The sequence below is a fragment of the Lampris incognitus genome, chromosome 13 (genome assembly GCF_029633865.1).
Source record: "Lampris incognitus isolate fLamInc1 chromosome 13, fLamInc1.hap2, whole genome shotgun sequence".
Classification (NCBI taxonomy): domain Eukaryota; kingdom Metazoa; phylum Chordata; class Actinopteri; order Lampriformes; family Lampridae; genus Lampris; species Lampris incognitus.
Genome location: NC_079223.1, coordinates 16,371,021 through 16,383,883, shown reverse-complemented (window position 1 = coordinate 16,383,883; position 12,863 = coordinate 16,371,021). Strand labels below are relative to the sequence as shown.

General features: G+C 45.8%; 1 protein-coding gene across 1 annotated transcript in view; it reads right to left on the bottom strand.

Annotated features, from left to right (window-relative positions):
- Positions 1–12,863, bottom strand: part of lrpprc (leucine-rich pentatricopeptide repeat containing) — a 92,526-nt gene that overhangs the window by 58,179 nt on the left and 21,484 nt on the right. The window contains exons 15-22 of the mRNA XM_056291592.1: positions 9,581–9,608; positions 8,675–8,732; positions 7,418–7,524; positions 5,614–5,691; positions 4,931–5,002; positions 3,965–4,078; positions 2,715–2,845; positions 2,294–2,379 (exon numbers count right to left, since the gene is read on the bottom strand). Of these exons, the coding sequence (XP_056147567.1) occupies positions 2,294–2,379; positions 2,715–2,845; positions 3,965–4,078; positions 4,931–5,002; positions 5,614–5,691; positions 7,418–7,524; positions 8,675–8,732; positions 9,581–9,608 (674 nt within the window). The remainder of the gene's footprint in view (positions 1–2,293; positions 2,380–2,714; positions 2,846–3,964; positions 4,079–4,930; positions 5,003–5,613; positions 5,692–7,417; positions 7,525–8,674; positions 8,733–9,580; positions 9,609–12,863) is intronic.

The window sequence follows — 12,863 nt, the reverse complement described above, 5'->3', positions numbered from 1 at the left end:
TGTGCATCCAGAACCCGTTCTAATTTGGAACTGACCCTAAAATTTCAAATCTGGGTATTCTTTGAGAGAAAAAAAAAAAGTTTTCAGATCCACTTATTGGACCCAGAAAGCATAGCGTATTGTTGTGTTTGCAAAACATGCGCAATCCATTGAGCATTAAAAAGCCTGTGAGAAGTTGCAGTCAACTGCCAGGACCTGCTGACATAACCTCTTCATCACTGGTTGTGTTTCAACACAGCATGGAGACTGCACAACTGCTGACCAGAGCAAACAATCATGCAAAGAAAACTGCAATACAGCAAACGGCATTAACTGCAGTAAGATAATTTCCTGCACCACTAAGGGAAGAAGCATTTCTAATAGGGTGAAGCTTTTACCAAAGCAGTTTTTTCTACTGAAAGAATGCACCGTTTTCAGTGTTACCATAACGCCGCACAATCTGGGCCAGATTCAGATAGTGCCAGTACTGTTAAGCATCACAGACACAACAAAAGACCAAGAGTGGACCTCTTTTACATAGGGAATATTTATATCCTACATTTCTCTACATTAGAGTTCACACAGCAGCATGAGCCCTTCTCGAATTCATCCCTAGAGAGCTCCTTCCTCCATTCACCATTGCAATGAGGAGGCAGACAAGCAAGGAGAGTGAATGAATATCACAGAGCACAAACAGGATGCGCCATTGAGGAATAAGGAATTACCTATAGTCCTTCTCAGCCTCCTTCAATTAGATGGGCAAAATGATATATCCTGTATCTAGTTGGTATATCCATCCTTCCAATACCCAAACCGCTCATCCTGCTCAGGGTTGTGGGTATGCGGGGAGCCTATCCCAGCAGTCCTTGTGCGGCAGGCAGAGAGACACCCTGGACAGGCCTGCCAGGCCAACACAAGGCCGACACACACACACACACACACACACACACACACACACACACACACACACACACACACACACACACACACATTCACTCACCTAGGGACAATATTTAGTACTGGCTGATTCACCTGACCTACATGTCTTTGGCTTGTGGGAGGAAAGGAGCGGAGGAACCCACGCAGACAAGGAGGAGAACATGCTAAACTCCACACAGAGGACGACCCGGGACGACCCCAAAGTTGGACTACCCTGGGACTCGAACCCTGGACCTTCTTGCTGTGAGGTGACCACGCTAACCACTGCGCCGCCCCCAAGTGTTGGTATATTTGTGATAATAAAATTTGAATTATTTTGCCCTGTGATGGCCTGGCAGCCCTTTCCAGGTGTCTCCTCGCCTGCCACCCAATGACTACTGGGATAGGCTCCAGCATCCCTGCGACCCTGAGAGCAGGATAAGCGGTTAGGATAATGGATGAACGGAAAATTTGAATTAGAGTTCAAAAGAATTATATACTACCTAAGGTGTAGGAATTTGAGTGTAACAGTGCAAGAGGATGTCTTAAACACCAAATATAGTGAGATAATATTTGTTGTTTTTGAAACACTTTGGCTTCTTCCTCAAAAGCTAGCTTAAGAAGCTGAACTCGCATTCGATAGGAACTGGACTTGATGAGCAGAATCGAAATCAATAAAATCCAAATGATGACAAACCTGAGGACAATGGTGAGAGGGACAACTTGTCAGTGACAGACAGACACACTAGTAAAAATGTATCTCAGGGCGTTCGGATAGCATAGCAGTCTATTCCATTACCTACCAACACAGGGATCGCTGGTTCAAATCCCTGTGTTACCTACGGCTTGGTTGGGCGTCCCTACAGGCACAATTGGCCGTGTCTGCGGGTGGGAAACCGGATGTGGGATATGTGTCCTGGTCGCTGCACTAGCGCCTCCTCTGGTCGGTTGGGGCGCGAGAACTGGGGAGAATAGCATGATCTTCCCAGACCCTACGTCCCCCTGGTGAAACTTCTCACTCTCAGGTGACAAGAAGCAGCTGGTGACCCCACGTGTATCGGAGGAGACATGTGGTAGCCTGCAGCCCTCCCCAGATCGGCAGAGCGGGTGGAGCAGCAACCGGGACAGCTCAGAAGAGTGGGGTAATAGGTTGGATACAATTGGGGAGAAAGGGGGGGGGGGGGGAAATCAAAAAAAAAAAAACGCATCTCAACCCCATCCCACATACACACTCATACGTGGTCATGCATGTGCACATGCACACAGGTGTGTACACCCGAGACTTTAAATGTTTTTCAAATTCAACCCGTCATTGCTGTGGTCAGGCCAACTGTCAAAGAAAAACCAGAACTGGGGTAAAAAGGCAGTTAGCTGAACTCTACATCATGTCACTTACCCTCCACTCTGCCATTGGTTGACAGGGTCCTGATCAGACCAATGTATTTGCTGGCATCCAACACTATTGATGAGTCCATACGCTCCCTGCAAGGAGAGACAGACACAGAGGGACAGAGAGGTTAATACACTCAACTCTGAGTACCTCTCCTGTGTATTTTCTCCAGCTAGTGTTTTACTCCGACACCGGAGCAGGCAAGTTAGGGGTGACAAGCACCGAGCAGCTTAAACAATCGGAAACAAGACATGAAGAGGAACAAGGTTCCTGTGTTTTAGCCGGTTGGCAGAGTGGCTGGTGCCCTACATTAACGTCTCCCCTAATATTGCTCATGTTAAACTTTAATGTCTAATACCAGCCTGAGCACCGCAGTGCGTGTGTGCGCACACGTCTGTGTGTTTTTTTTGTGTCCCGCCCAACTCACATCTCCCTCTTCAGGTTGAGCGCCTCCTCAAAATTGTCGCGTCGACAGCAAAGGTTGATGAGACTGGCATACGCGCCGGCAGTCATGTCCTCCTCATGCTGCCGTTTCAGCTCAAGGGCACGCTCGAGGTTCTGATGAGAGCGGACAAGAAGAAAAGAAAGAAGGGGGAAAAAAAAGACAGGATTTCAACTGGATTAGACTGATAAAATTGGACTCTTCACTGTACAGACTCACAGATACAGAGATGTGCCTCGCTGATTGACAAAACGATAAAAGAAATAGAGAAATAAAGAGAGAGCAAAAGAAAGAAGAAAAAAAGAAAGGTGTGGCAGTAACAATGATATAATATAGCCGCAAGCGGCGATTAACCGGGTCCAAGCAGTATTGCAGCTGCCTACCAACCAACATAATTTCACAATCAAGTCACATTGTCTGTCCAGTAAGTATGTTTGCTATAGTGTTAGTATGACCTACATGTAAAGGATAGGGTATAATAGAGTTCAACCAGTTTCACAGAACAGATTTTGATTGGCTGTTTGGTGGCCATTTTGGTAATCCAGCCAATTGGCACTCAAGCAGTTTTTGAGATGTTGACATGTGTCAGTTGTGGCGCCCCCTATGGATGAAATTTCACAAAATTTGGTGTGCTTCCAAAGAATGCTGTGGTGATTGTGCTGGAAAAGTTTCATTAAGTTTGGACAATCACATCACTAGATATAGGCAATAGAATCACTATGGGCCACACCTTAAATTTTGATTGACATGTTACTTTGAACTGGAATGACATATCAAAATTCTTTCAAAAACTTTTTATCAGCATAGTCTGGAGATGACGCATAACAAATGTCATGCGAATCAGATGAACAGCCTCAGACTAGCTCATTTTACTTTCACTTTCGGGTTTTTGAAAATGGCAGGAAAATTTGGCAGGCGGAAATTGGCGGAATGGATGCGGTAGAATCAGGAGCTAGGAATTAGGGGAAGAAAGAATTTCTCAAAAAATCCATACAGAGCCCGAGATATGACCCAAAACGTACAGAGCCCAAGATTTGACCCAAGCGGAAACAACAAAAACAACAACAATAATAATAATAATAATAATCTTTAGAAAAGCAATAGGGTTCCGCAGTTGTTGCTGCTTGGACCCCTAAAAATAAAACAGAAAGGGAAAAAAGGAGGATGAATACTGCAATATTTAGAAAGACAGCAATGGGAAAATAAACAAGGTAGAAGAGAAAGCTCCGGGCTACCTCCTCAGCACAGTGGGCAGCGATGGTTTGTTTGAGCGTGGCACTTAAGGGTTTGTTCGTCACTTTCATATCAGCCAGACTCTTCTCTAGAGCCACCACCTTGCCCTCCACACCCTGGTAGAGGGAGAAAATATTAATCACATGCCGACGCCGGTACAAATTTCTAAATAAACGCACAAATGCACACGCACACACCTTCCCAATGCCTCATCACACTGAAAAAAGCAACACATGCAAGTTAATTTGCACATCTTCAAATACACAGGAAGAGTGTGGTTTCAAGTAAGATATGAACCATATGACCGATTCCTTAAAAAAAAAAAAAAAAAAAAAATTGATCGAGCTGAATCAAAGCAAAACATTTTACATGATAGCAAACTCAAGTTCATTGCTGACAAAACTGTAATTTTTATTTTTTCATTTGTATTTTGATATACTTTATTAATCCCCGTGGGGAAATTACACTCATTTAACCCATCCTAGCGGTGTAGCTAGGAGCAGTGGGCAGCTGCCGTGCAGCGCCCGGGGACCAACTCCAGTTCTTCTTGCCATGCCTCAGTCAGGGGCACAGACAGGAGTATTAACCCTAACATGCATGTCTTTTTTGATGGGGGGGGAAACCGGAGCACCCGCAGAAAACCCGCCGCAGACACAGGGAAACATGCAAACTTCCACACAGAGGACGACCTGGGATGACCCCCAAAGCTGGACAAACCCGGGGATCGAAACCAGGACCTTCTTGCTGTGAGGTGAGAGCGCTAACCACTGCGCCACCATGCCGCATCACTTTAAAGATCGGACCCACTTCATTTTTCAAAGTGTAAGTGACCCGACTCCCTGAGCTGAATTCATCTTACAGCATTTTCAATTGAATTAATGTCTTATATCATTACAGGTTTATAATGTTTTGAGAATTTGGCTGCTCACATAAAGACGCATGCTGATACTCGTACTGTCCCCACTTACACTGGTAGTTGGACCAGCTGACACAGAGTTGATGAATGGCTGGTCTTTAGGGTACACCAAAGTGGCCACATCCTAAAACATAAAGAGAGATGGCACTGAGACAAGCCAAACAATTTCCAAAAAGCATGATAAAACAACTGCCTGATTTTGGGACTACGTAGTTTGTTGACTCTACCGACCCCTTTGTAACATAGCCGGCTACAGCTTGGAAGCTACATTCTAAATATCAATTCGGCTGGCACAAATACTTTTCATCCATCCATCCACCCCAAGCCACTTGTCCTACTCAGGGTCGTGGGGATGCTGGAGCCTATCCCAGCAGTCATTGGGCGGCAGGCGGGGAGACACCCTGGACAGGCCACCAGTCCATCACAGGGCCGACACATTCACACCTAGGGGCAATTTAGTACGGCCGATTCACCTGACCTACATGTCTTTGGACTGTGGGAGGAAACCGGGGCACCCGGAGGAAACCCACGCAGACAGGGAGAACATGCAAACTCCACACAGAGGACGACCTGGGATGACCCCCTAGGATGGACAACCCCTGGGTTTGAAGCCAGGACCGTCCTGCTGTGAGGCGACCGCACTAACCACTGTGCCGCTGTGCCACCCTGCCTGGTAAATAAAGTCATATTATTGTTCTCAAACACCAGTAATCAGTCTTAGTCTCCCTTCTGTACCTTGAGGAGCTCTGGGACTTCAGCAGAGTCCAGAAGGTTTCGGATGCCTCTGTAGATGTTAACAGAGATGCCTACGTTCTGTACAGAAAATGAGGGAAAGAGAAATCAGTCAGTCAATATACCGCTGTTCAACTCTATCTTGATCCAGGTTCAGCCAGTTGATGAATAAGAGAATAAGAGAAAACAGCAGTAGAGTTCATGTTGAAATACCATACCCTTAAAATGGCCATTTTTGATATGCAGCACCACTCTGTAACACAAATACTTTTGGGAACAGTACTCAAACACTAACTGCTCTTACGCCTTTTGAGGCCCATCAGTAAATCAGTGTTTATAAGGGAGCTCACCAAGAATTTAAGGGTGCAAAAGAGCCAAGTTAAGCAGATACCCAATAACCCCCCCCACAACTAGGGTTGTGAAACGCAGTTTGCCGTTTTGGTGACATGTACACCAAAGCTGACCGGAGAGCTTAGGTTAGGATTAGGATCAACTGTATTTTCATAACTTCTCCAGCTAGAGGCCATGATTACGGCTCCGTTTCAGGCAGCCGTCGGGCTGAAACCTATGTGGCCTGCAAAGACATGCCCTTCAACAGGGAGGGGGAAATAACATGGATTAATATTCTCTAACATGTCTGCATATCCCCGGCCAAAACATTCTTCCACCCATGTCACTACTCTCCTGAAAATGAAACACCGGGAGGACTGTGTGTGTGTGTTTGTGTGTGTGAAAATTAGGTGTTTGGAGCAGGAGGGTTGTATGACTAATCCGACTCGTACACACTGCAGCTCATCTCAGATCAGCGTGTGTGCAGGCCAGTTTGAAGCAGCACAGTTATGAATGAAGAGAATACGCTTCATGGAAGTGTGCTTGAGAGTGACATCTGTATGCACTTGCAACTACTGTTCATCTGTGTGCATGTAAGGATTCAGATTGATGAAAAATAAAATCCTATGAAAAAAGTTATTTCTGATTCTGATGTCCAACACCTGTGAGAGGAAGCCCAAAACAATGGGGGTTTAAAGAGAGACTGACATGCCCTTTCTGAACACATTTTTTAACATTGGGAGTTTGAATCATAACTGAAAATAGGTGTGGTTTTATGAATTCAAAGCTATTGGCTCGGTGTTGGCGTGGATGGGGCTCGGTACCGCTCATCACTTGCCATAGAAAAAAATGGGAAATTCAGTGGCGCGAGGATTTGGATCACTGAGCTAACTAGCTAGTTAGCTAACTAGCTTATTTGCAAGGCATAGCTAGTGGTGCAATACAACTTCGCGAATATGTTCGATGATACAAATAACTTTTAGATAGATAGATGATAGATACTTAGATAAATAGATTGACAGATAGATAGATAGATAGATAGCAATACGTCGTAGCAAGATTGATAATAAAGTCTAAGCAAAATAGCACAAACTCGAGCCAGGTAGCTAGCAGGAGGGGGTGAAAGAACGGCTTCTCCGTGGTTTTATAGCATCTCGCTACGGACACACCCTATATGCAAATTGACTGGTGTCTACGTATCCACCGGCACAGTTTGTCATTGGACACCATCTACAGCCAATCACAGATCTCTCTCGAGGCGCCGCAGATGCGCTGTTGTGGCCACTGAATTTCTCCGCGATCACATTCCAACTCGGAACATAGCCTATCAATAGGAATTTTCAGATTTTGATGTCAGTATCACTTTAAGAGTAACGCTACATATCACAAAAGAACTGCTGATAATTTTGTATGGGATGGAGTACATCCATCCTCCGGAGAGGTTCTGTGTGTCTTTGTGTGTGCATGTGCAGAATACCTGGGCCTTCAGCTGGTGGAAGTATTCACGCAGTTTATCCTCCTGTGCCTTTACCTCTCTATCCGCCATGTTCTCAATGAAGTTGTATAAGAAGAAGCCCACTGCCTCTGGATGGATGTGCATGCACACACACACACACACACACACAATGAGCAACTGTTTTGGGCATGCATTTCATTTGTCTCCGTGTCAGTCACAGGAACCATTTGTGCATTTATACAGTTTTTTTTCTGTAACCTCTGCAAAGTGTGTACGTGTATGTTCATGCATGAGTGTGTGTGTGTGAGCTTCCGTTTTGCTGACTGAGGGTGCTTTTTGAGTAAATGTGCAACGGCAGGCAGTGACAGCCACCCACCCATCCATACACACACACACACACACACACACACACACACACATTCATACACACACACACACGCACACACACAGACACGCTAACGGGATGTGACATGGATAACCGTCTCCATCGCTCCCACCAGCACACACACCAGCATTATAGCATGGGGGAGACGGTCCACACTCTCTGACACACTCACACATACACGGAGTGACACCAGGGTTCCACATATACTGTCAGAATGGAAATACTGTCCAGCAATCACACACACACACACACACACACACACACACACACACACACACACACACACACACACACACACACACACACACACACACACACACACACACACACACACACACACACAGAGTCTTTAACTACTCAGCGCTGTGTCAGCAGCCAGGCTCCATTTCCTTTAACAGAAAAAGCACTCACCCAAACTCTCACTCACTCACTCACTCACACACACACACACACACACACACACACACCAAGAAGACGCAATGCATAAACACACTCAGGCTTCATAACAAAAAGTAAGCCGGTCAGCAGTCTACTGCTACCGAGACCGCATGAAAATATAGAAATGCAGAACACAAGTGCACAGACAAACACACAAAACAAATGATGCAGTCAAACGTATTGAAGCTGTTGGGTTATTGCCACAGTGAGAGGAGACACATGTATCTAATACCAGAACATGCATGTAAATGCACATTTAGACGCTTGTTAACCGAGGTCATTGTCACGTGTCTGCGGCTCAGAATGACGATATAATGAACACGTATTCCATCGGCTTGCCCTCTCTTAAAAACAAACACACACACACACTCTTATCGTTCTCATGAAAATGATGATCACATCTATGCAACATCTATGCTTAATAAAGGGAGAAGTCTGTATGATTGTGTTCTTACCAGAGGGCTTGGAGGGGGGCTTTGAAAAGCGCTCGTCTCTGTACAAGAGATCAGTAATCTGGAAAAATCAAATAAATAATAAATAAATATCTATATATTGATGACACACACCCTTGCGAATCTCTCTCTGAAATGCAACCAGAGTCACAAGTAGGGTAAAAAATGAGATTTGTGGGTTGCTCCAAATTAGCCTACTTTCTCACACACTTCCAATGCTTATTAGGCCAAGTGCTGGCATTAAACAACGAGGAAACAAAATCATGATGGAATGTGAGCATTTCTCATTTTGACAGGAAGGTATGCATGAGAGCTAGTGTGTGTGTGTGTAGGGGGGGTCCTCTGGAATGCATTTTGAGAATGACTGCTCAACAGCAGAACTGAGAAGGCGCAGCATCACCGTCACACCCGCCACAATAACAATGTATGGAGTCACACCACTTTAAGGAGATTTGGATAAAGGCAACAGATGGCATTTGTCATGTGTTCTATTTTCTTACTGAATGTGAATGTGAACAGAACAGATGGCTACTAATTTGGTTTACATGACCATGCCATACCATATGGAATTACACACCATACTGTATAGATTATTTTATCCCTATATGATGCTTTGAGTAATGATTACTTTAGAGTGTTTTTTTTTGTTTTTTTTTACATTTCAAGAGCCCAGGGAAATTAATTCCGGTTCCATCTTAAAGGACAATACATGATCTGTGTCACAGTTCTCTATTTTTGTCATCTGGGTCACCAGTAATCCATATTTCCATGCAATGCCAAGTGCTTTTGGGTATCAAGCCATTTTCAAAGAAATCAGAAACCCTGCTCAAATGGAAATACACGCGCGCGCGCGCGCGCGCGCACACACACACACACACACACACACACACACACACACACACATCTTACCTTGGCCATGATCGCTACATCAGTAGACCTGCAGGGGGCAGCAGAGGAAAAGACATGAGCGATCAGTGAGACCACAACTTTCACAGGGTGGTCAGCCTAACGTCACTGAGCAATGCAGTCTGCCTACAATTCCAGAGGGATTTTCCTCTTCGATTAAGATCCTAGAAAAAAAATCGATTTTAATTCATCTTCTTTTTTAAAAAACAAGAAACGAAAGCCACTTTTCATTGTGTTCTTACAACGAATTGTATTCTTACGATGAATGTGTTCTCTGCATTTAGCCCACCCTATTGTATAGGAGCAGTGGGCAGCTGCAGCACCCGTGGACCAACTCCAGTTCTTCTTTTCACTGCCTTGCTCAGGGGCACAGACAGGAGTATTAACCCTAACATGAATGTCTTTTTGATGGTGGGAAGAAATCGGAGGACCTAGAGGAAACCTACGCAGACATGGGGAGAACATGCAAACTCCACACAGAAAGGACCTGGGACGGCCTGGGGTTCGAACCCAGGACCTTCTTGCTGTGAGGCACCAGTGCTAATCACTGGGCCACCGTGCCACCAGCGAGTACTTCATATTTGGTGGGCGGCATGGTGGCCCAGTGGTTAGCGCTGTCGCCTCACAGCAAAAAGGTCCTGGGTTCAAACCTCCAGGTTGTCCAACCTTGGGGGTCATCCAAGGCCATCCTCTGTATGAAGTTTGCATGTTCTCCTCGTGTCTGCGGTGGGTTTTCTCCGGGTGCTCCGGTTTCCCCCACCATCAAAAGAAGCATGCATGTAAGGGTTAATACCCCTGTCTGTGCCCTTGAGCAAGGCAATGGGAAAAGAACTGGAGGTGGTCCCTGGGCGCCGCATCAAGGTGGCAGCCCACTGCTCCTCGCTACACAGACCACAGCTAGGATGGGTTGATTTGCAGTAACTGAATTTCCCCAAGGGGATTAATAAAGGAAACTTAATATTGCCTTCTGCCTAAGTCACTTCCTCTCTCCTACCCTCTCCTCAGCTCCCTACAGTATGCTGTTAATGACATCCATCCATCCATTATCCAAGCTGCCTATCCCAATTGGGGTCATGGGATGCTGGAGCCTATCCCAGCAGTCACTAGGCGGCAGGCGGGGAGACACCCTGGACAGGCTGCGAGTCCATCACAGGGCCCACATACACACAATCACACCTAGGGACAATTTAGTACGGCCGATTCACCTGACCTACATGTCTTTGGACTGTGGGAGGAAACCGGAGCACCCGGGGGAAACCTCCAGGGGGTTGGGGGGGGGTCATCTCGGGTCGTCCCCTGTTTGCATGTTCTCCCCATGTAAATGTCCTACACTAAAAATGTTAGGCAGTTTGGGTGAAATGAAGGCAAAAAAGTGTTTTGTATATGTGTTCGGTGAATTTGCGTTTCGCGTGTATGAAACAACATAATGATGGGGGGGGGGGTCGCTGTGGACAGATGGGCTGTGCCAATTTGTGTTACCAAGGAACAGACAACTGTGTGATACACAACACTGGCAGGAGGAGGACAGGGAACACCACAAAAGACAGAAACGACAAAAGACAGGTTCACAAAAATGAACACACACACACACACGGTTGACAGTGGGACAATTTTAGTTTTTGCAGCTAAATGGTGATGGGGGGGGGGGGGGTCAGAGACAGGACAGGAGGGGAAAGGAGAAGAGGTCTTTAGTGATTAAATTATCCCCTGGCCTTGATTCTGACAGGGGCAGGTCTCCAATTGTACCAACGTAACAATGACATTCACGCACACAAGGACAGACACATGCAAGCACGAGACTACACACTCGTCAAGAGTACACACCCTTCATGACACCCCCCCCCCCAAACAAGTGACCAGGACCATTATCACCCTGTCAGGCAAGCACACACACACACACATTCGCACACACACACACATTCGCACACACACACACATTCGCACACACACACACACACACACACACAGGAGAATATGTGTGTGTGTGTGTGTGTGTGTGTGTGTGTGTGTGTGTGTGTGTGTGTGTGTGTGTGTGTGTGTGTGTGTGCGCGCGCACAATAAGAACAGTGCAACATGAAGAGTCTAACAGTGGAGTCAGACAGATTAATAAAAGACTGAACTAGAGACACGGCAGACAGGTTTTCTACATAAACCAATAAGCTCATGCACACAAACTCACACCAACAATAACGTCATTTTTAAATAAAAACACACAAATAGAAAAATGTTCCATACAAAAAAAACTCATGATCTACTCTGCAAGGCCCCCAGCTACATCAGAGACCTGTGAGCCAGCTGTCAGAAAGACTAAAGGCGACCGCACTTTTTCTGTCGGGGGCCCTCAGACTTTGTGTGCAAATACTACTACTACTTTCGGCTGCTCCCGTTAGGGGTCGCCACAGCGGATCATCCCTTTGTGTGCAAATCTGAAATTATAATCTTCCCTCATTACTTTATGGTCACTTTTTTTTTTTTTACAGGATTTTCCTCAAAGTGGTAAACTAAAATTTTTGATGGAAGCTTTAGTGTCTGATATCGTTCAAATGGAAATCTAACAGGAAGAACGGCTATCACTTAGTCAATTTAACTGGTTTGCGCAAAATTTGTGGTGACTGAAAAAACTGAACAAACTAACTGAATGAACAAATGGTGCAATAGGTCCCCCCCCTCCCTTTTCTCCCAAATCATACTTGGCCAATTACCCTACTCTTCAAATCCAGATTCCCACCTGCAGACATGGCCAATTGTCTGTAGAGATGCCCGACCAAGCCAGAGGTAACACGGGGATTCGAACCGCCGACCCCCATGTTGGTAGGCAGCAGAATAGACCGCTACACTACCCGGGCGCCCATGCAATAGGTCATGTGGGGATGGGAACAACTTCAGTCACTCTGTGCAACTCTTGATAACTCTAGGTGTGTGTGTGTGTGTGTATTTGTGTGTGTGCGTATGTGTGTGTGTGTGCATATATTTAGTGTTAAACTGTAAATATTAATAAAAATCCACTAAACAAACGCCCAGGGTCAGGCGCTGCTCTTAAGGCTAACTTTGTGTGTGTGTGTGTGTGTGTTCGTCTGGGATTTGTATGAGTCTGTTATACAGGAGCAGCGGTGGGCATCTCATAATTTGCATATCTCCCATAGTGCTTTGGGGCGAGTGTTGAGGGATGCTGGCCTCCATATGCATGAGGCACCTTCTGTGCCTGCGTGTGTGTGTGTTCAGCCAGCTGCAGGGGAAGAAAGCCTCTCACAAAAAAAAAAAAATCACACACACACACACACACACA